General features: G+C 34.0%; 1 protein-coding gene across 3 annotated transcripts in view; it reads left to right on the forward strand.

Annotated features, from left to right (window-relative positions):
- The window catches only part of LOC128238182 (uncharacterized), a 31282-nt gene extending 12528 nt beyond the window's left edge, over positions 1 to 18754 (forward strand). The window contains exons 18-49 of one of the 3 annotated variants that reach the window (XM_052953806.1): positions 261 to 512; positions 1289 to 1487; positions 1729 to 1898; positions 2823 to 2984; positions 3493 to 3615; positions 3830 to 3967; positions 4839 to 4952; positions 5344 to 5457; positions 5763 to 6023; positions 6351 to 6476; positions 6741 to 6866; positions 7123 to 7248; positions 7435 to 7566; positions 7832 to 7909; positions 8254 to 8418; positions 8674 to 8799; positions 9105 to 9230; positions 9409 to 9537; positions 9905 to 10027; positions 10280 to 10540; positions 10936 to 11045; positions 11341 to 11377; positions 14538 to 14816; positions 15028 to 15066; positions 15380 to 15492; positions 15757 to 15818; positions 16003 to 16157; positions 16843 to 16948; positions 17071 to 17087; positions 17918 to 18044; positions 18500 to 18555; positions 18711 to 18754. In XM_052953806.1, coding sequence (XP_052809766.1) covers positions 261 to 512; positions 1289 to 1487; positions 1729 to 1898; positions 2823 to 2984; positions 3493 to 3615; positions 3830 to 3967; positions 4839 to 4952; positions 5344 to 5457; positions 5763 to 6023; positions 6351 to 6476; positions 6741 to 6866; positions 7123 to 7248; positions 7435 to 7566; positions 7832 to 7909; positions 8254 to 8418; positions 8674 to 8799; positions 9105 to 9230; positions 9409 to 9537; positions 9905 to 10027; positions 10280 to 10540; positions 10936 to 11045; positions 11341 to 11377; positions 14538 to 14816; positions 15028 to 15066; positions 15380 to 15492; positions 15757 to 15818; positions 16003 to 16157; positions 16843 to 16948; positions 17071 to 17087; positions 17918 to 18044; positions 18500 to 18555; positions 18711 to 18751 — 4193 coding nt within the window. In that variant the 3' untranslated portion in view covers positions 18752 to 18754. Of the gene's footprint in view, positions 1 to 260; positions 513 to 1288; positions 1488 to 1728; positions 1899 to 2822; positions 2985 to 3492; positions 3616 to 3829; positions 3968 to 4838; positions 4953 to 5343; positions 5458 to 5762; positions 6024 to 6350; positions 6477 to 6740; positions 6867 to 7122; positions 7249 to 7434; positions 7567 to 7831; positions 7910 to 8253; positions 8419 to 8673; positions 8800 to 9104; positions 9231 to 9408; positions 9538 to 9904; positions 10028 to 10279; positions 10541 to 10935; positions 11046 to 11340; positions 11378 to 14537; positions 14817 to 15027; positions 15067 to 15379; positions 15493 to 15756; positions 15819 to 16002; positions 16158 to 16842; positions 16949 to 17070; positions 17088 to 17917; positions 18045 to 18499; positions 18556 to 18710 lie in introns of those variants that run through there. The other 2 variants (XM_052953807.1, XR_008261642.1) reach the window with 2 other exon arrangements.
- Positions 18755 to 20580: the final 1826 nt, after the last annotated feature.

Consider the following 20580-nt stretch of genomic DNA (forward strand, 5'->3'; position numbering starts at 1 on the left):
TTTTTCTACTTATTTTTGCTTCTGATGATCTTATGATATCATACTAATTAATACGATAAGGGAAAAATGAAAACGTCTTTGCGTGGACGCATTGTAAGCCATTTTTGTACATAGTATTAATATAAAATTAATTGGGGTCAATTTACTTTACGATGTGTTAGAAAGTAACGTTACTGTTTTAAAACGATAAATTGGCCAACAAGTATCTTCCAATCTGTTATATATTTTGTGAATGAGAAATGTCCATTCTTAATTCTCAGGGGAAATCGATGGTTTCAACTCCGCATTCCGGTATAGTGACAAGAAGAACCACAGTAATTACCACAATAGCTCCTTTATCCCTCGCTTCCTTGACTCAGTTCCCTTGGAAATTATAAAGACAGCAAGCGAGACATGTGGCGGAGATCAGGACCTCGCCTGTATATTTGATCAAGTGTTTACAGAAAATGAAGACATTTCAAGGCAAACACATGAAACAACAAGCGATGCAAAGGAAGCGAAGACCGAAATAAGTAAGGAGTGTGTATTATCGGTCTTTGCCAGTATCCAGTAAGCTTCTTGTTCTAAAACTAGCTGCGTAGATAACATTCAGTCTAAGTCTTAATGTAAGTATAATTGTTCAGTGATAACTGGTTTTACTCCTTAGAAGAATATCAATCTAATATTTTGACGCCCCCCTGGCAAGTGTTACGGCTTAGGTGTATGAAGAGCCGCTCACAATGCAAAAGTGGGTGAGGAAGGTCAAATACAAGAACGTTTAAAAAATCCGTGTTTTATTTAGTTTTGAGGAACGACCGTTTTTGGAGTGAAACATATATTCTTGATGACATGTTTTGGGGTAGTAAGGAGTTAAACAAATTTTACAAAAAGAAGATTTTATGAGATTTTGGATAAAAAAGCATTTATATTATTTCGTGAATGTCTGTCGATGTAGTTACTTTGTTTTTATGTCAAAATGCCCCAGACTACATATTCAACAAGGTATTGAGACTTCTTGATGATATCTTGTCAATTAAGAAAGTTATTCAGAAAAATAATGAAAAATAGTGGATGAAATTTATTTCCGGGTTTGCAAAAAATGCATATATCTTTAAAAAAAAAAAATAGTTGCAAACAACATGACGTTGGACAGTTTCGATAAATTTGACTAATAGACATTTTTTGTATTAAGACATTCCCGGGAAAACGTAAATGCTTTTTGACTGGAAATCTAATCAATATTCTTTCGTAATAATTGCTCAACTGTGGAAATGTGAAGATTAAACTGTTTCATACCTTTCCAATACAGGCAGGAGCGTTCCAAAACTGGTGGCATGTGATCGACTGGATGTTTTGATTGGAGGGGAAGCGGAGTGTCAATTGCAATTTGGCAGTGATGTTACAGATATTGAAGTGTTAGGAACCATGAAATACTCGGTTTTTGTAAACCAAACAACAGGAATACTTAGATATAAGCATATACCTGGACTGCCTGGTGATATTCTACGGTAAGAAAACTATTTTCCACGTGTCCGTTGGAGGAAATTGTATGTACATGAAATATAAAGCTAGTAATGTTTTGTCAGATAGTCGTTTGCTGTCATTATTTTGTTTGTTAAAACTAGACTTGTATCATCGATTAATATACAAATTGAATTAATGGATTGAATGAAGATTTGCATGATATTTTATATTTTAGAAATACGCTAATAAACTTTAAGAAACACTATTTATTTATTTTCATTTCAGACTCGTAGTTAAGGCCGACGACGGTGGTAGATCTCCCGTGTCAAACATCCCTATAACAGTATGTACCGGTTGCAGTGGACATGGTCTTTGTATTAACGAAACGGAGATGCGGGGCAGTCAGACGCTGATGTTTCAATATAATAAGTGTCTTTGCTATGAACAATTTACAGGTGAAATATTAATATTAAAATTGTATGTATAATTCCAAAGTTCAAATAAAACATTATAAGGAAAATAAGTTTATTACATGCTACCTTTTACATCTATGTCCGATAAATATATTAGCAAAACATTTGTTTTTTTGTATACATGTATACCCTATATGATGAAATTATTTATGTTGACAGTGTTGACTAGTCGGCTGTGACACGTAATCATTCGCCAAAGATATTTTTCTTAACACTATAAAATTATAAACACACACTGAGACATAATCTCCCCTGTAACTGCTGTACCAAGTAGCCAAATTGTTAAATGAGACCCCGTTTGAGGCTGAACAGACAATTAACGAAGTGCACACGACTACACCAATACGTATATTATGAAAAACTACAGAAACAAGTCCAGTAGTCAAAAGTTCCAACATAAACCCCGTTTAATGCCACAGGGTCAACGTCAATGCCATTGAGCACAAAAACAAGCAAACAACAACAAACCAGAAACGTATATAATGTTTAAAACTGGGGTTGTTTATCAAGGATTGTTAGGTACCGCCTTGGAACGGTCAGTAAAATGTAAATTTACTGGGATTTAAACTTGTTTGTGTGCACAACCTCACTCTTATCCCAACGATCGCCGATAAAGTAAAAACGTAAATGGTAAATCTTATCAAAGTATGCATAAACTTAAGGAAACTTAGGAATAAAACATATAATAATAATAAGCTAATAGGCAAACCCCAAGCAATTCTATGACTAGGGATCCCAATTCTACCTGCAGACGAAGGAATAAAATTTATAGTACCTTATGCAAAAAAACATTTCTATGGTGTGATGCAGTTATTGTTTGAAACATAAAAAACCCACACAGACCAAACAAAACGATTAACTACCAATATTACATTGAACAAAGGTCTCAGATAGACTATTTTTCAGGCCTTGACTGTGAGTTAGATATCGACGGATGTGTTGGACAGCCATGTTCCAATGGACGGAACTGCTCCGATGTACCTGCAGAATTTCACACGGAGGACGAGCCGGGATTCACTTGCTCCAGATGTCCGGATGGTTATATCGATGATGGTGCGAGATGTCAAGGTAAAATATTAGTGTATATGTGTATCACATTTCACCTTTTGAAATATATACAGGAAATAAATATATAGTTTTAGCTCGTCTACTAATGAACAAAATGATGTGTTAGTATAGCCTTAACACTTACATTTGTTAACAAACAAATATAGGATTGTGGAACTTTGTTAACTTTAAGAAAGCCGACTTGCCTCGTTTTCCGTATCTGCAGTGATGTTTTTTTAAGAGATTGTATTTGTGTAAATGACTGAACAAACAGGGGTACAGTTTAAGTTGATACAAGGGCCTGTTGATGGCACTGCTCTTTTGTTGCTGTCAATATAACAGTAACAATAAAACCGAAACTGCTATCATGTTAAAATGTCCATGTAGGTTGTGCTTTCTAATAAACTTCTTTCCAGAACTAACATGTAATGCAAGTCACATCACTCTGGACAAAAAATCTTTGATTTGTTTTCCTTTCGATAGGCTAAAAAATGGTCGGATGATTACCTGTATCATCTTATTATTTCAGATCTCAATGAATGTGCGGACACAAACTCATGTGAACAAATTTGTATTAATACAGAAGGATCCTTTTTCTGTTCATGCAATAGTGGATATAGAGCTGAATCGTCTGACTTGAAAAAATGTGTCGGTATGATCAACACTGTTTTACAACTATGGTTTGATACATTTTTTGAAAGATCTTCAGTTATTGTTACTTACTTTAACAAAACATAGTAAACTCGTCGTTAGTGAAAGCACAATGTGTTGCAAGTTATCCAAGGTACATAGCTACATTTATAAAGCACATGCATAAGTATTATACTTTCAGTATTTCATATAAACGAAAAGTTATATTTTTTAAGACATCAATGAGTGCGACGAAGCTACCCACAACTGCTCCCACATTTGCGAAAACACAAACGGAGGGTTTCAATGCAATTGTCATCTGGGTTATAAACTTGTCGATACAATGACTGAATGTGAAAAGATAGGCAACGATGGTAAGTGGTTACTTTGTTGCTAATTCTTACTCCTTTAAGCTCCAACTAGTGGCTGATATGAAATCACTTTACGTTCCATTTCATTTACTGGGAAGACACCCAGTACTTGTGGTTTGTCCAGAGGCACTGACTGTCTAAGCCAAAAGATCTCGTACTCCGACCGCTGCGATTCGCAAGCTTAACCGTTCGATCCATGGTGTTTGTAAATGGCCATCTATTGAATTATAGTGTTTTTCAAAGATAATAAGTCTACATTCACAACTTTAAATCTGTCTAACCTTAAGGCCTTTTTAGTTTTATTTGAACAGATTTCAGAAAAAATACATTATGAAAACTCGTAAGAATCCGGCATTTTAACAGATAATCATTGGTGTGAATGATAAACTAAATGTTCAATTAAGCAGTATAGTTTATTTTGGGCTCCGTTGTTGTTTTTCGCATCAATATTGTAAGTATTGCCTTACACAATATTACATGAATATTCGTTTTATATTGAACTTATATGCTCTCATGAAGTAATTAATAACCTGTAATTTCCAAAATAATCCATTTTAAATCCTCAAATGTATTTACCCTATACAATCAAATTTTATCCCTCAAAACATTAGTTGACAATTATTTACAGGTAGCTACCCTTTAAATGTATCAAAATGGTTCCCTATCTTTTGACATTTCAATCAAGTATCCAAAAGCTTAAGATAGCTTTATAAGGTTGGAAAACCTTAATAATAGTTTGAGGACATTTTTCAGATTTGTTTTAATTCAAAAGGAAAATGTGTATTGTTTTATATCACCTCTTATTTCAATCTCAAACACAGTTAAAACATAAGTATACAATATGCTTGACTTAAATTGAATATTTTTATTAAAGATTGTAGCACTGATTGCTCAACGACATCAGGATGTACAACGAATAAGAACAATGAATCGATATGTTTTTGTGAAAATGGCTTTAAGCTAGACACAGATTCGAAGAGATGTACAGGTAAGGGTGCTTACACTGACAAAACACTTCATTTAAGCAGCTCTTTGTGTGCTTGCCAATATATTTAATTATTTTCACGAACAGTAAAATAAATAACAGGTCAAATTAGGCCTTCTGAACGTTTCTTATTACAAAACTGCCTGATAGCCAAATCTGTCAACAACAAAAACAGCTTTGTTCTCAAGTATATTCAAACTACACTAAACAGTAGCAATACACATTAAAATGGTGAAAAGAGTTCTTTCAATGTTGACCAAATTACTCAAACACATTCAAAACAGACTCAAATGAGTCTTTAAGAACTTTGTATGTACCTATGTTAGTGTTTTAGTTTAATACAAATTTATTTGATAAGGGTAATTAAAACCTAAATTCTGTCAACTTATTTAAGATATTGATGAATGCGAGAGGAATGTTTGTCCCCAAGAGTGTATAAACATTATCGGGTCGTATTCATGCAGTTGTTTTGCCGGATACGGATTGCAAGGACTTAAAGAATGTAAAGGTATTGCGATGAATATGAGTTCGTTAATACAAATAGAATACATATCTTGGTAAATGTTATAAATGAGGAATCTTTTCCACAGTGTAGTCATTGGTTTCCGGATTCTTCGGTGCCTTTAAACATAACTTACCGAAAAATGAAAACATGAAACCGCATTTAAGCTAGTACTAGGAGATGTTGACAGTTACATCAACACATCATTTCAATGAACTTGATATAAACTACAAATTCTTAAATCGTATTTTGTACTTCCGAATTCTCCTCCTTTGCACTTGCATGCACTTGCACGAGTATAATATTTGCAGAATGTGATCCTCCATACTTTGGAACAAATTGCGAAGACACATGCAATTGTTCATCTCTGGGCACGAAAGAATGTCATAAAGTGAAGGGATGCGTCTGTGAAAACGGCTGGCAAGGAGATAGGTGTGATATTGATGTCAATGAATGCGACAATCATATTTCTCCGTGTTATGATGCCTACCAGGCATGTGTCAATATTCCTGGATCGTTTCTTTGCGAATGTGTAATGGGATTCAAAGAAAGTGGGAGTAACCATTGCGAAGGTATCGTTGAATATTTAAAAATAATGACTGACACATCTATCTATAACCGCTCGTTGCTGTTGTCATTATATATTTTAATTTTAATGTTATTGTGTTAATGAAGGATCTCTTGATGAGATATTTAAAGTTTCAAATTAGAACTTATTTCATCACTTGATTATGATTTAACCAGAAATCCGTAAACACTATACGAGGCGGCGTTTTGTATTATTGGTCATTGCAGTTAACATAGGTCAGGCAATGGTAAAAATATTTAATAAGACGTATACTGCATAATTGTAATTATGTCAATTCGCCACATACATTTATGTAAGTGAAATATTTCAGATGTAGATGAGTGCACAAACCCTTTACTTAATGGATGCGGACAAGATATGCTATGCAGCAATACTCAGGGCGGTTATACATGTGATTGTAAGGAAGGTTTCGTTCAGTCTAACGAAGGCTGTAAAGGTAAAGTTATTTTGAGGCACCCGAATTATTGCTAGTTTGTTTGAGCCATTCGTTAAAAAATATGTTTTCTTAAGCTTAACTTGGCAGTATGTAGCTGCACATATACGCTTGTTGAATATCGAAAGAATTTTGAAATGAATATTTATATTAATGTAGTTTTAAATAAGCGACATAGTTCAATATATGCGTGGAATTATATTGTTTTAGGCAAGAGATTAAATTCCACAATTAAAACCTTGTATTAATATTCTTTTTATTCTGTAGACGTTGATGAATGTAAACTCGGAATAAGCGGATGCCAACAGATGTGCGAAAATTTTCCTGGGCGTTTCAACTGCTATTGTTATCATGGATATACCTTAGCCGAGGACCGGCAATCATGCCTGGAAGGTAAAGGACACATACATCATGTTTTTAGTAACGCGTATCTACTATAGTTCAATAAAAACAAATGATTTGTATGTGTGTTTTTTCGTCTGTTTTTTAACGTATTTTTTTCACTGGCTTCTTGACGGCTGTGCATTGAACTGTGCATGTTTTATTAATCCCTGGTTTTCCGACAGTATCGTCAACAAATCTGTAATTGCGAAAACAATTCATTTATGACTAGTGCATTTAATTAATGTGTCATCAATTTCCATTTCAGTACAAAACCCGTGCTTACAATTTAGTAATCTAAACTGCTCTCATTATTGTGTCGTTGAGGAAAATGTGGCTGAATGCAAATGCAACTTTGGCTATTACATCGAGGAAGATTCACAAACATGTAAAGGTAAAGTTAATCTAACCATAATAAAAGTATCTCAAACGTTTTGTTAAAGAATCCTATAGCATGCAAAACGTCTGAGTACTTGAGTTTCGTCGATAATATTCACTCAAAATTGTTTCTAGTGTTTCAGAAGTTATTATTCAAATTGTTAACCTATTCAATACGTTATGGTTTATCAAAATAATCCAGATATAAACGAATGCGATAACGAGACTTTAAACGAATGTCAGCCAAAAGGGATTTGCATTAACGTTCCGGGTTCGTATAACTGTGAGTGTACAGAAGGATTCAAACTCTCCAATGACGGTCGGCAGTGTGAAGGTAAGAGTGTTAATTGTATCTTTTCATGACAAATTTCTTCTGCATAAGGGCATACATAAGTTGTAGGCTGAACGTCTAAGATAATACCGTTATCGTATGATTTCAGATAATAATTTAAAACTTCAGCATGGTCCACTTTGAATTTGATAGTTCGTATATGTTCCTGTTTTCTACGTTGTTGAACAACGCACACACTTCATTTGAATGTATTCCTATAAGTGTACTCATTATTTACATATACCAGCGTCATGCTTGTGTTTTACAGAATGTGATCAATACCACTTTGGAAATAACTGTGAGCAAACGTGCAGCTGCTTACATGGAACATGCGACAATACACAAGGTTGGTTTAGCAATCGGATTCATTCAAATTCTATAACACTTCGCCTTGTTTCATATTTGTCAAGTTTTATTTTTAATATAAGATAATGACATTCAACATATGATGACCGCTTTTTTAACCCAGCTTTCATGGCTTTACCTTTTTGCTTCTTCCATAAGTTATGATCGTATGTACTAAAAACAAATGTATAATATTGGTTTTAAGATATCATGCATGACACTTATATATTATCAGCAAACATATACTTCTGTGATTAACATTTCTTATTTGGATTGTTATGTTTGTTAGTTTTTATTTCGGTTTTACAATATCAATGCCATACACGATTTCGTCGTAAATTGTAGGTTGTAACTGCAGTAACGGATGGGCTGGTGATCAGTGTGACATTGACCTCGACGAATGTGACAGTGAAGACTTGTGTCCCACAAACTTTGACTGTGTCAATACGATAGGGAGCTCCCTTTGTCAGTGTCACTCTGGGTATGTTAGGACAGAGGACAGATGCGAAGGTCAGTCGTCTAGCTGTTGCACAATTTATTTACTTATATACGTATAATTTTTTTTTCTATTTTTACAATGCTTAATTGTTTTCGATACCCTTTTAATTTATTTCGTTTGAATTATTTTTTATCTCATGAGTCATTTATATTAATATCGATTACTTAAATGGTTTTAAATAAACGGCAATTGGCCAGTTCATAACAAAGTTGTTTGATAATTACGGGTGTGAAACACATTTGTTTATAATTTGGTGTGTTTGGCAGATATTAATGAATGTCTGGACTCTTCACTGAATACGTGCGAACAAGCATGTCGAAATACCGGCGGTGGATACGAATGCAGTTGTTACAATGGATATATGTTAAATTTAACAACTCGAAGGTGTTTAGGTACGTTCAAATAGGAGACAATCTAAATTAAGCTTCGAAGATTTGTTATGCTGCTGAATAATATCTCACCATATCTTTTAGAACTGTATTTATTGTCAATAGCTTTTGCCAAACTTTAAACGGTAGTGCGTCATTTCTGTTTGTCTTTTGTCTCAACCAACATTTGATTCAAACATATTTCATTTTCAGACAACATTCATTTGCACTACAATGCACAATAATCAGTATAATGACTTGTATATATATTTATATCAGTGTAAATGATTTATGCTCGTACATGAGTTTGTAAAATCAATAATTTTCAGATATCGATGAATGCCAATCAGGATTTCACCAATGTGACCAAAATTGCCAAAACACTCAGGGAGGATATATATGCACGTGTAAAGAAGGGCTAGTGCTTGATTTAACTGACCGGCATTCTTGTCTCGGTAAATAACCTTTAGCGGATACTGTTTGGTTAACATGATACAGTTGAGTATGTTCGTGTTTGTCATTTTTCAAATTAAATATTAGACTGGATTAATACCCTTTTTAGATGCTTTCTGTTTAAAGATATTATTATTCAATTTAACGACCATTTACAATCATATCCCTATTTTATTTCAGCCGAGATAGAATGTGATTCTGCTGATGCTGAAAACTGTCCGGAAAATTCAATCTGTACACGAAATGGCGACATAACTAAATGTATTTGTAAGAGAGGATATGTACAGATAGCAACTAATGCCTGCATAAGTATGAAAACTTTTTCGATGTAAAATAGGCATGTTTATGTTTATGATAGTCATGGTCATACAAATAGTTGTGTGAGTCATTAACAAGCTGAAGAGCTGCGGTCATAGTATAACCGTATTTGACTAGTTTAGGCTAAATATGTTGCAATGTATGTATCTTTGAATAGTTGGCATTATTTTGTTGTAATGTACGCAGGTTTATAATGACAATTAAATACACAAAATTTAGTTAAATATGTCATATTTCTGAATATGTTATCAGTTTAAATTATGTGATACATACTTAAACAAAATCATATCGGATAATCTTTGTTTTATGCATGTGCAAGCACATTGCTACATTTTAAAAAAAACAGTATAATTTACAGATGTGAACGAATGCGATGACGAAAACGGTTACTGTGCCCACACATGCCAAGATAACTTAGGAGGATATTATTGTCTGTGTGACGATGGATTTCACATTGCAAACGATGGGAGATCATGCGAAGGTATATAATTGTAATGTCATTATTTGGGTTATGTTACAGATATTTCAATTATATTAACCATTAACGCTGCATTATTACGATTGTCTCTGTATGAATTGATTTTTTTTTCATGTTTGTTGTAAAAACTATGAATTAATTTTATAAAAGATAACGCTTTATAATAAATGGACAGATATTCATTGCACCTAAAACAGATTTATTATCAATTCAAATACAATGATGTATCAATTATGTTATTGTCTTATCCAACAGTGTGCGAAAAAGGCACTTATGGTGTAAACTGCAGTTCAACTTGCAACTGTGAAGCCGAGAAAGCTGTCACGTGTGATAACATTGTTGGAACTTGTATATGCAAACAAGGATGGGCCGGTGACGATTGTTCCGAAGACATTGACGAATGTCATCTCGGTACGCACAATTGTTCAGAAAATGCGGCATGTAGAAATATAGACGGAGGTGTTTTATGCGATTGCCACACAGGCTACCAGAAAACAGGGGGCGGACTATGCGCAAGTAAGTACAATTATATGTTTATGTTCAACACCTTTGTACTTGAGTTTGTTTTTAAGCGGATTTTATTTCGCTACCATTTGTCGTGTATTTATTCGTCCTTTCAATTCAACAAACTCAAGGGACAAGCCCGCTAGTCAAACATATATGAATGAAAGGCTCGGCAATCTCACACGAAAAGATCATTACGTAACAAAACAATAACACTAGACTATGCATGAATCATTATTTTCTTATGAATACAATCTAACAAAAGGTTAACAACCAAAGTATTGCCTCTACCACCAACATCGATGTTTATAATGATAATTATAAAAATATACATTGTAAACATATTAAATGATTTTTGTAATGTTGAAAAATGCATTTTACAATATATGTGTGTTAATTCGAATTAGAATGTGATCGAAATTATTTCGGTGAGGCATGCCGTCGACGTTGTGAATGCTTTGAAGACGAGAAGCAGTTTTCGTGTGATCATATTGATGGACAATGTCGTTGCAAAAAGGTACCAAGAATTTTATTATATAAAGATAATGGATTAAAATTAAAAGTGGTACAAAAATCATTGATTAACTGATTATTCATGATTCATTATATAAGACATAGAAAACAAGTTACCATTAATTTACTTACACTTTTGAAGATTCAATGCAATTAGCATTACAGCTGCTGATCTATTCTATTTAATAATTTGTAACACAATATGGAACGAAAATGGATTTTTCTATATGCACGCATTTAACCCTGCATAATAGAACATTTCTTATATCGGTGTAAACGGCCATTTTACCATATTATAGGGTTTTCTTCGAAAAACCGAGTCGGAAACATGCGACCGTAAGCATATTTGTTTTTAGGTTATATTTTCATGCTTAACTGATTCATTGTGTTATTCGCCCGACATCATATCTTTTGACGTGTTCAAATATTCGTTCCGTCAATGAAAACATTTTGTAATTGATCAATTAAACGAGACTTACCTGTAAGGTGAAGTTTGATTGAGATTCTCCGAAGCACAAAGTCATGGTGATGGGCGAAGGGAGATATGCATCAGCAGCCCTACTGGTCAATCTTTAAAACATCCGTGAGTGAACACCAGTCATACATTACAGTCACAGTCGTACTTTAGTTACTAAGATATATGGGAGGGAACATTTTGGGTGTGGCACTTGAGCCCATCACCATGACGTTGTGCTTCGGAGAATCTCAATCAAACTTCACCTTACTTCACCTTACAGGTAAGTCTCGTTTAATTGATCAATTACAAAATGTTTTCATTGACGGAACGAGCTTTTAACCACCAATCTAGATCAATCAGAGATTCAGCACTTAGTGTCATATGGGAATCAAAATTGCCTTTATTATATTTCAAAGCACTTGTTTTATCCTGTTCTAAAACTTTTGTGTAAAGTATCACATAAGGTATTGCTATACTATACGAAATCATTTTTTTCCTATTATTTCTGCTACCTGCCTAATTGTATAATTAGCAGAGTTCTGTAAAGTTTGTATAGCTAGCGTTATTGTTTGCACTTTTTGTTCTGTAAGTGAAATGGTCATAGTATTTGAATTAAGAATGAATCCCAAAAAGACAAGTTCCTGTGTTGGTATAAACACTGATTTTTCGTTGTTGATAACGAAACCTATGTCAGCAAGCAACTCTTGTGTGACAGAAACATTTTCTAGACACTCCGCGTACGTAGTGCCTTGTAAATACGAGTCATCCAAATACACCACAGACGAAAAACCTTTCATACGAAGACAAGAAAATACAGGCTTGAGAAGTTTAGTAAATTTCCATAGTGCACAGGCTAAACCGTTTGCAAGACATGTATATTGATAAAGCTGACCTCTCCATATAAATCTCAAATATTTCCTAAATTCCTCAGATACGTTCACCGTATAGTATGCATCTTTTAAGTCTATTGACGACATGAAACAACCAGGTGTTATAAGCCGTATAGCCGCATGTAAACTTTCCATTTTAAAATGTATGTACTCGATTGACTCATTAAGAGATTTTAAGTTTAATATCACTCTGTATGAACCATTAGATTTTGGCCTTAAAACCACTGTTGAGATAAATTCTCCATCACAATGCTCTGTAGTCTCAATTACGCCTTTAAGTAAAAGGCCCTTTATTTCTCAATCCAGCACTATTGTCTCTTTTGAATTTAATTTAGTTTCACGTACATGAGTCTGATTTGGCGTGTCAATACATTCTATGGTACAGGCATAAACAGTCTCTAAAATACTCTTGTCAGTGGTCAGTTGTTCCCATTGGGTACCGAAATGCTTTAGTCTGCCTGCTAATTCAATGCAGTTAATGTTAGAGTAACTCACCTCAGCTACATTGCAGGTTGAGTTTAATGTTTGGCATGTTGTTTGGTAGTCGCACTGGACTGTCCCCTGTGCGGTCCTCCTCGAGGATATCCCCTCCCCCTCTGTGTTTGAGGATAACGCGGTGGTTACGGTCGTTGTCCTAAAAAAAGAGCCTGATTTCCGGAAGGTACGGTCTTTCGCGTAAGGTGTCTGCCTGAATTTTCCTGCACGTACTTTGAATCCAATTTTGTTTGATTCAGTTATTGATTTCAACTGATCAGTTATATTGTCTCCGAATAACATCTGTGTGACTGGATTAGTATTGGAACATATGGCCTGATATTCCTCGTTCATGTCGCGCTTGATTGACTCACGCCTGCCGGCATTAGCATCTGCATTTCCCACGGCAGTCAGTGCTACGGCATCCACTAATTTTGTGACAAGTTCATCGAAATTCAAACTCTCCTGGCAATCCCGTCCTGCAACCAAGCTCTCAATCACCTGCATGATCGGCACCATAGCTCTTAGTGTGAACTGCTGAATCTTTTGAAGCTTCACGTCTTTTGAACGCGTTTTCGCTTCAATTATTCTCCATATTTCAGGATTTACTTTAGGAGGGTTTAACTTCGTGACGTTTTCTGGCACAGGGTACTTATCTGCCAAATCATTCCGTTTTTTTGTCTTCCATTGTCTTGTCAATGATTTTGTCCGTCAAACTGGCAAGTGGTCCCGAAACTGGTGAGCCTTTAGCTTCACTCAATGACAAAGCCGCGGCAATGTCCTCAAATATACCAGCCGCCATAACTGACTGGCTGCAGCTGGCATGGTCAGCGACATCAGGCGTTGGCATTGAGGAAGACTCGTCTTCACTCTCATCGCATGGTCGATCAACGTCTGACTTCAAATGCGCAAAATTTTGCATCATCTCTTGCATTAATGCAATTTGCTCCTGTTGGCCTTTCTGAATGGCCAACAAATCATTCTGTGGTGCCCGAGAATTATCCCGTTCAGGCACGTCCGAACTGTCTTCCTGATTACAGAGTATGTCTGTTACAGTTGGACAAAGTTCTTGTGATATTTTTTGCAAAATACCACCATCCATGATTAGTGTGATACACAATAACTGTTTATTTCCAAGTGTCTAATTAAAAACTACAATTATTATAACTAAAACTATTTAAATTCACAAATAACATTTTATAAATCCAATGTATCACTAATTCTTATAACCACTATGAGCTATCACTCTACAGTAAAGATAATATTGATGTGTACTCAGCAAGGGCTAGAACGCAATTGACCAGTAGGGCTGCTGATGCATATCTCACTGGGGCCATCACGTGACTTTGTGCTGAAGGAGAATGCATGATATCCAGTTTAGATTAACGGATCTTTGTGTAATATTTAACTATCTAATGAGGTATTCCTATGTCAAATTATTCAGCAAAATATTACACCACTTAACCTGAACTTACTTAACAATTTGCGCAAGTCTGTTTGACTTACTTATAATATTTTGGTATACTTATTTCGTTCTGAGACTTTTCACACTTATTTCTAAAAATATGTTTATAGAACTTGAATAAGATATATAGCAATCCGAGGTCTATAAATTGTGTCTAAGTATTTTGGAATACCATCGTTTATACGAATCATATTATAGAATTATATACAGGATGCATCAATAATACATACGGCCTGGATTGTGCAAATATATGTGAATGCAACACAACAAACAGTGCTGATAGCAATCAGTCTTGTGATGAAAAGGATGGGACTTGCTTTTGTAACAAGTTCTGGGATGGAATTTCATGCAACGTTGATGTCAACGAATGTAAAGCTCAAACAATATGTGGAGACGATCCACTGAAAGGTTGCCACAATACAGAGGGTAACTTTTCATGCGACTGCAAACGAGGCTATACGTTAGATCTATTCAACAATTGCGTCAAAGGTATTTCAACATTTTACTATCATATATGCAGATACACATGTATTATATGATAGATTGTAGTAACTATTACACATGATTATGAGTTTGTCCTTATTACGGCAAAATAGAATAAACAAATGGCATGACAGCAGTAGTGTATCAATCAGGAAGTTTAATACCACAGCAGATCGTTTTTAAATACATTCTAAATGTCAACTTACTCTTTATTCAGATACTGGCTTTGCTGTAGATTGTAATCAAAATATCACAGGTACGTTTAATGAAGATTTCCATTAACTAGAAATTATTGTTAATGACATTAAACTCTTGAACACACGTTCCAACCAAAGCTGTAATGTAAGCTCGCGGTTCATAATATACTCCTCAACAAATGATTTATGCATTATGGATTTTTTTTTAATACGAACACTACTTGACCCTGTGCAAGAGGGCGTTGACAAAATTGCACATACCATTCCTGCCAATGGAACAGATTCAATCAAACCGAGCCTGTTTTTATACTTACCATATAGTTTGTACTTCCCGAGAATGTATGCTCCATACAGGCGCATTTTCCTTTTCAGATTGCACAGTTACGGTCACATTAACAACAATGCTCAATATCACCTTTGACGAGACTATTAATCTTGATATCGGTACTACATACAGACAAACTGCAAGAAAACTAACAGATGCGGTGAGTTTATTGACTGCTGATTTGGGTTAAAACATTGTTTGGCGATTGGTATGAGTAGAATTTCTTTAATCGAAATGTCTCTTTCTAGTATAAATGTTTAATCTTCTTTGATATATTTGCTAAAAAGAAATATTTAAATCGTTAAAGAAAGTCGTTAAAGAACATGTGAAGACCACATAATAATAGCTTAACCTATCACTGTAAATATATTGCCGAATGGCCAAAAATAAGGTTGCATGTGATAGCAATAAACATTATTTTCAGCTTCTTTCATACATGAAGAGATATACCAACTTTCCTCTCGAAATAACGATTTGTGATATCAGGTTAGTACACATAATTTAATCTATCTCCATAATAATTTACATTAGGTTAAATTATTTATTGGATTGGAAAGTTAAAACAGTATTCAAATATGTCAATAAATCCACCCATTCACAAAAACATATGAATATACTTAGTAAGCCAACATATATAGTGAGCTCCCAGATCTAAGGTAATACCTTTCAGGAAAAGAGGACTTCTTCATGTAAATTATACCGTTTGCATGAACGCAACATCTGAAGAACAGGATAGATTACAAGGTGAAGCTGCAAATGCATTTTTGCAACTGGCACGTGGAGATACTTTGGAATTTGATGGCGACATGGTGCATGTATCTGCAGGTAGTACGCTCTATTGCCAAATTTTAATTCAATTTGCCATTTTAGAGTGCGTTTATTAATGTGTATTTTAATAGAAAAATTAACATTAACTCTACCCCGATTTTCAGAAAACCTGTGACAATTGTGACTCGTTGATATCTTATTCAAATTAATTTTAAGGCTTAGATTCACTATGGTAGTTCAATGAGTTCATAGTTCCGATAAGCGTCCATGGACGCATATTAAATGAATCTTTAGTTTGTATGTATCAATGATATGGCACGCACTTTTAAGTAAGGGGTTTTTAAGCAAGATGTTAGGTTGTTTAATAAAAAGTATTTAACCTGGTATTTGTAATAGAAAATGAGTTGAACATACTCATACCAAATACTGAATTGTTCTGTTGCTTGAATAACAATATGTTTACCGATGAAGCTTGCACGCTTTGCTTGGTATTTAATGCGACGTTTTGGGACAGCCCTGTACTGATGTTGGCAAAACGCAGGGCCCAATCCCTAGGCCTTTTGAAATTTGTAACATTTGTTTGAATATAAGGTCAGACTTTGAAATTATATTATCATTGTAATATTTGTTTGTATGCAAAGAAAACACAAATAAATGAGTTGATATAGCCTACCTACCGTCTTATAAGACATGAATGACTTTTCTGTAATTAGCTTTTAACTACAATTCCATATATTTTCAGAGTCATCGGTCTACACAGACGACGAATGCCAGTTTTACCAAAATCTGTTTGGGAATTGTGACATGGGCTACAAATGTTGCGTTGAGGAGAATCGTATTAATTGCTGGTAAAGTCCGCTTTAGAGAATATCAAAAGGCCATTTAGATTTTCAAACTGACACGTTTATCACAATACGAACATTTTGAAGGCTTGTGTTTTTCTTTTGATTTTTTTCTTTATACATTTCAGTGAGGATAATCGAAATGGTAATGCAAATATTGTTTTAGCTTTGAAAAGTTTTTGAAAACGTATCGTTACACAGTAAAGTAGTTAGTGGCAATTTATGTGGCAATCATTGATTTTAAAATCATCATAAACGTTCGCATCGAAAAGCTGCCATTTCAGTCTATGACCCAAGACCCATGGACTCAACGTGGTTTTTCAGATGCCTGAAACAAGCATCGCTTAGACTTCTTAACCATTGTATCTGAGTTTGTAATCGTTTCCTTCTTTTATTGCATTATAATTTTGGAAATTATTATAAACTTCAGGACATTGTTTTTCAAGAAAACTTTATTTCAACCAATGGCAAACATTATAAACACTAAAACACTCATCATGCAATTCAGTAACTGTTGCATAATCACATCATTGTTTTTTTTCCATTAAATGTTTAAAATGCATAGTTCGTTTTAATTGTTTGAATATTACTAATATACATTTAAAGTATCCGATGTACAAATCAGTCACATCAAACTAATGTATTTGCAGTAGTGCTTAACATAGAATGCCTCGTGATGTGATATAATGTTGGTATCACTTGATAATATATTTGTTGCTGATTAATTAAATACAAAAACATGAGTTAAAAAGAACATATGTATGTGTTTTGCATTTCTTGTTTGTGTTCTTTAGTTTAACTGCATTCAAATGTGAAACGAACTGTTTAAATCATCTTTGAAGGCCAAAATAGCTTGAAATAGTTGTAACAGTATACATTTTACATATTCTTTCGTTTCTGTTAATCCTTTCAATGCTAACCAGAAATCCAATATTGACATAATCGTTTTTCAGATAACTTGATCACATATTTCAGATCTGGCAATAATCATTGGATCTGTATTTGGAGGAACTGCATTCTTAATCCTTGTCGTGATTTTCTATGTAACCATCGTTACACTAAGACGTAAAATGAACACGAAAAAAGCCAAACGCTATTCTAGGTATAGTGTTGATTAAATGCATATACCTAAGTCTAATTATTGATAATTGTGATTATATCACTACGACGTTTAATAAACATACAGATGCCAAGCGTTAATCTGCATATTGCTTTGATGAAGTCGAACTACCTATTAAGAGTAACTTATATTCTTGAAAGTGATGCGTTGTTCTGTTTAATTCTATAATGTTCTGATCTAGGCGTTTTAGGTAATCAAGGTAATATTGTTGTATCAAATATACTAATTGACTTTTGTTTGTGTTTGAATAAATGGTGTGCTCAATCACAACCTGTTGTAGCCTTGTGATTGACATATTGCAGTTGCAAAGTATTTCAATGTATGTATCTATTATATATTGTCGTCAGAGTAATTATGTTAAAGTAACATCACAATTTCACAAGTTTCCTTCTTCATACAATAAATGAAACTATATAATAGTGTTGTATGTTTTTCAGCTCCACCGCACAACCAAGGTCTTCTCGTTCTCGTGAGGATTTACCAACTCACAACGGTAAACAACTAGTACATCATGATTCTTACTAACGCTTTTGGTTATATGGAACATTCACGATTCAGTGTTAAATTTCAAATTATATCCATCAACGTTTTGAAAATTAAGAGTTTATTTAAGTGATATAAAAAGTCTTCATCTTGTTCTGTTTTCAGATGCCGGTGGTTATACAGTAGCACGCATAAGTGTGGACTAGTTGTATTTATTTACAAAGAGTATATATTTGTTCTTGAAGGCCTAGTGTCAGGAATGTTTGGCATGATAATCCACTGGTGTCACAGAATGTGTCAATTTCCTGTGTATATGTTTCTTGGCCATTTAGGGTTGACACTTTTCGAGAAGATAATCTCATTGCCTCACTAATACATGTACACAATATGCAAAGCTAAGTATTTATTAATTAAACCGATTGAAAACAAATAATTAACAAACAAGAGTGATAAGTTTTTAAATAGTTCTAAAAAAACATATGTTGAAATCCACTTTAAATGCATGGTCATCATTGTTATATCCAAAATGTGAAGCATCCTTGTTTAATCATATATATGGGTTTTTATATATTACATAAATCTTAGTCTTATTCTATGGCATTGTAATAATATTATTATTATTTGAAAAACAACAACAACAACAACAACAACTGTTGTCCATTTCAATAACAAAACTGCGCAGCAGGATACTCAGATCGGAGATCTGATAAGGCAGCACAAGGCAATTAGAATTAATATGAATACAAAGCGGTTGTGTTTTATACACGTTCTTTTCTTTTCTTTTTGGGGGAGGGGGGATCACTTATAGAAGGCTTAAACTAGGCCTTTAAAGAAATCAACATTATACACGTCAATTGACATTGACCAATGTGAATCTTCGTTAATTATGTTAACGTCTTTAAAACAATACAGTCTCGAGGGCATTTAAATAACTGAACTGCAAAGTGTGAACACAGGATAACACAAATGAAAGGTTGAACGTGTCAATTCAGAGTGTTATTCGTAGTTATATATTGGGTATACAATACGTGTAGTGGAACAAATTGTAAATCGTGCAAGCGCTGAAGAAAACCGAACATATGTCTGTTCCATGTCCCTGTATGTGACTGTAGTAATCTCCAGATTTAGTAATTCCGTTTTTTTGTTATTCAAAGGTTTGTTAGCATATATCAAACATACTTCTACTTCCGAATCATTTTTGTCGGATGCTATTAGATTCACTGGCAGTACTAGCATTAAACGGAACGCTGTAAAGCTCGTTTGGGACAAAAGACAACTAGTGGATTTAGACTACAGTTTTAAATAATGCTTATATTGCTTAACTGAATATTTAACATAAGGTAACGGAAAGTAATATTATTAGATAATACTTTATACGGTTCCAATCCAAGATAAACTATATGCTTTTGTGTTGAAATGTAGTGTGTGTTTTTTTTTCAATAAAATATGTTTAAACAAACTAGTTTTTCTTTCTTGAAAGTCAAACACTTCTTCTAGTCTGTATTAGCAATATATATATATATATATATATATATATATATATATATATATATATATATATATATATATATCCATTTTCAAGTCGCCTTGACCCTGTGCAATTAAACGGGGTTTATGCTTAAACTTTCGACTACTCTTTCTGCTGTTTTCATTCCATGTTAATATGGAATTCTCATTTAAACGTATTGAAACTGTTTATAGGCGTTTTTCCACCAACAGCTTTACATGGAAGACCGAAACGTTAATTCTAACCATCAGACACACGCATGTAAGCGTAACTCATATTGTTATTTGTTCAGCAATTGTTTCTCCAGTCCGAATGCACACAATGTTTTTTACATTTACAGGACCGATGTATGATCTATCTAAGATCATAAAATTCACAAATCAATATAAAAAGATTATTTGCGTCTTAAGATAAGGAATACATATTTCAACGAAATACATTTTTCATAATCGCCTTAATCAAATGATATTTCACGTTAACAAGAACTATTCCAACCAGTCTTTAAAGGAAATCTTGCAACTGTAGGCA

The sequence above is a fragment of the Mya arenaria genome, chromosome 6 (genome assembly GCF_026914265.1).
Source record: "Mya arenaria isolate MELC-2E11 chromosome 6, ASM2691426v1".
Classification (NCBI taxonomy): Eukaryota; Metazoa; Mollusca; class Bivalvia; order Myida; family Myidae; genus Mya; species Mya arenaria.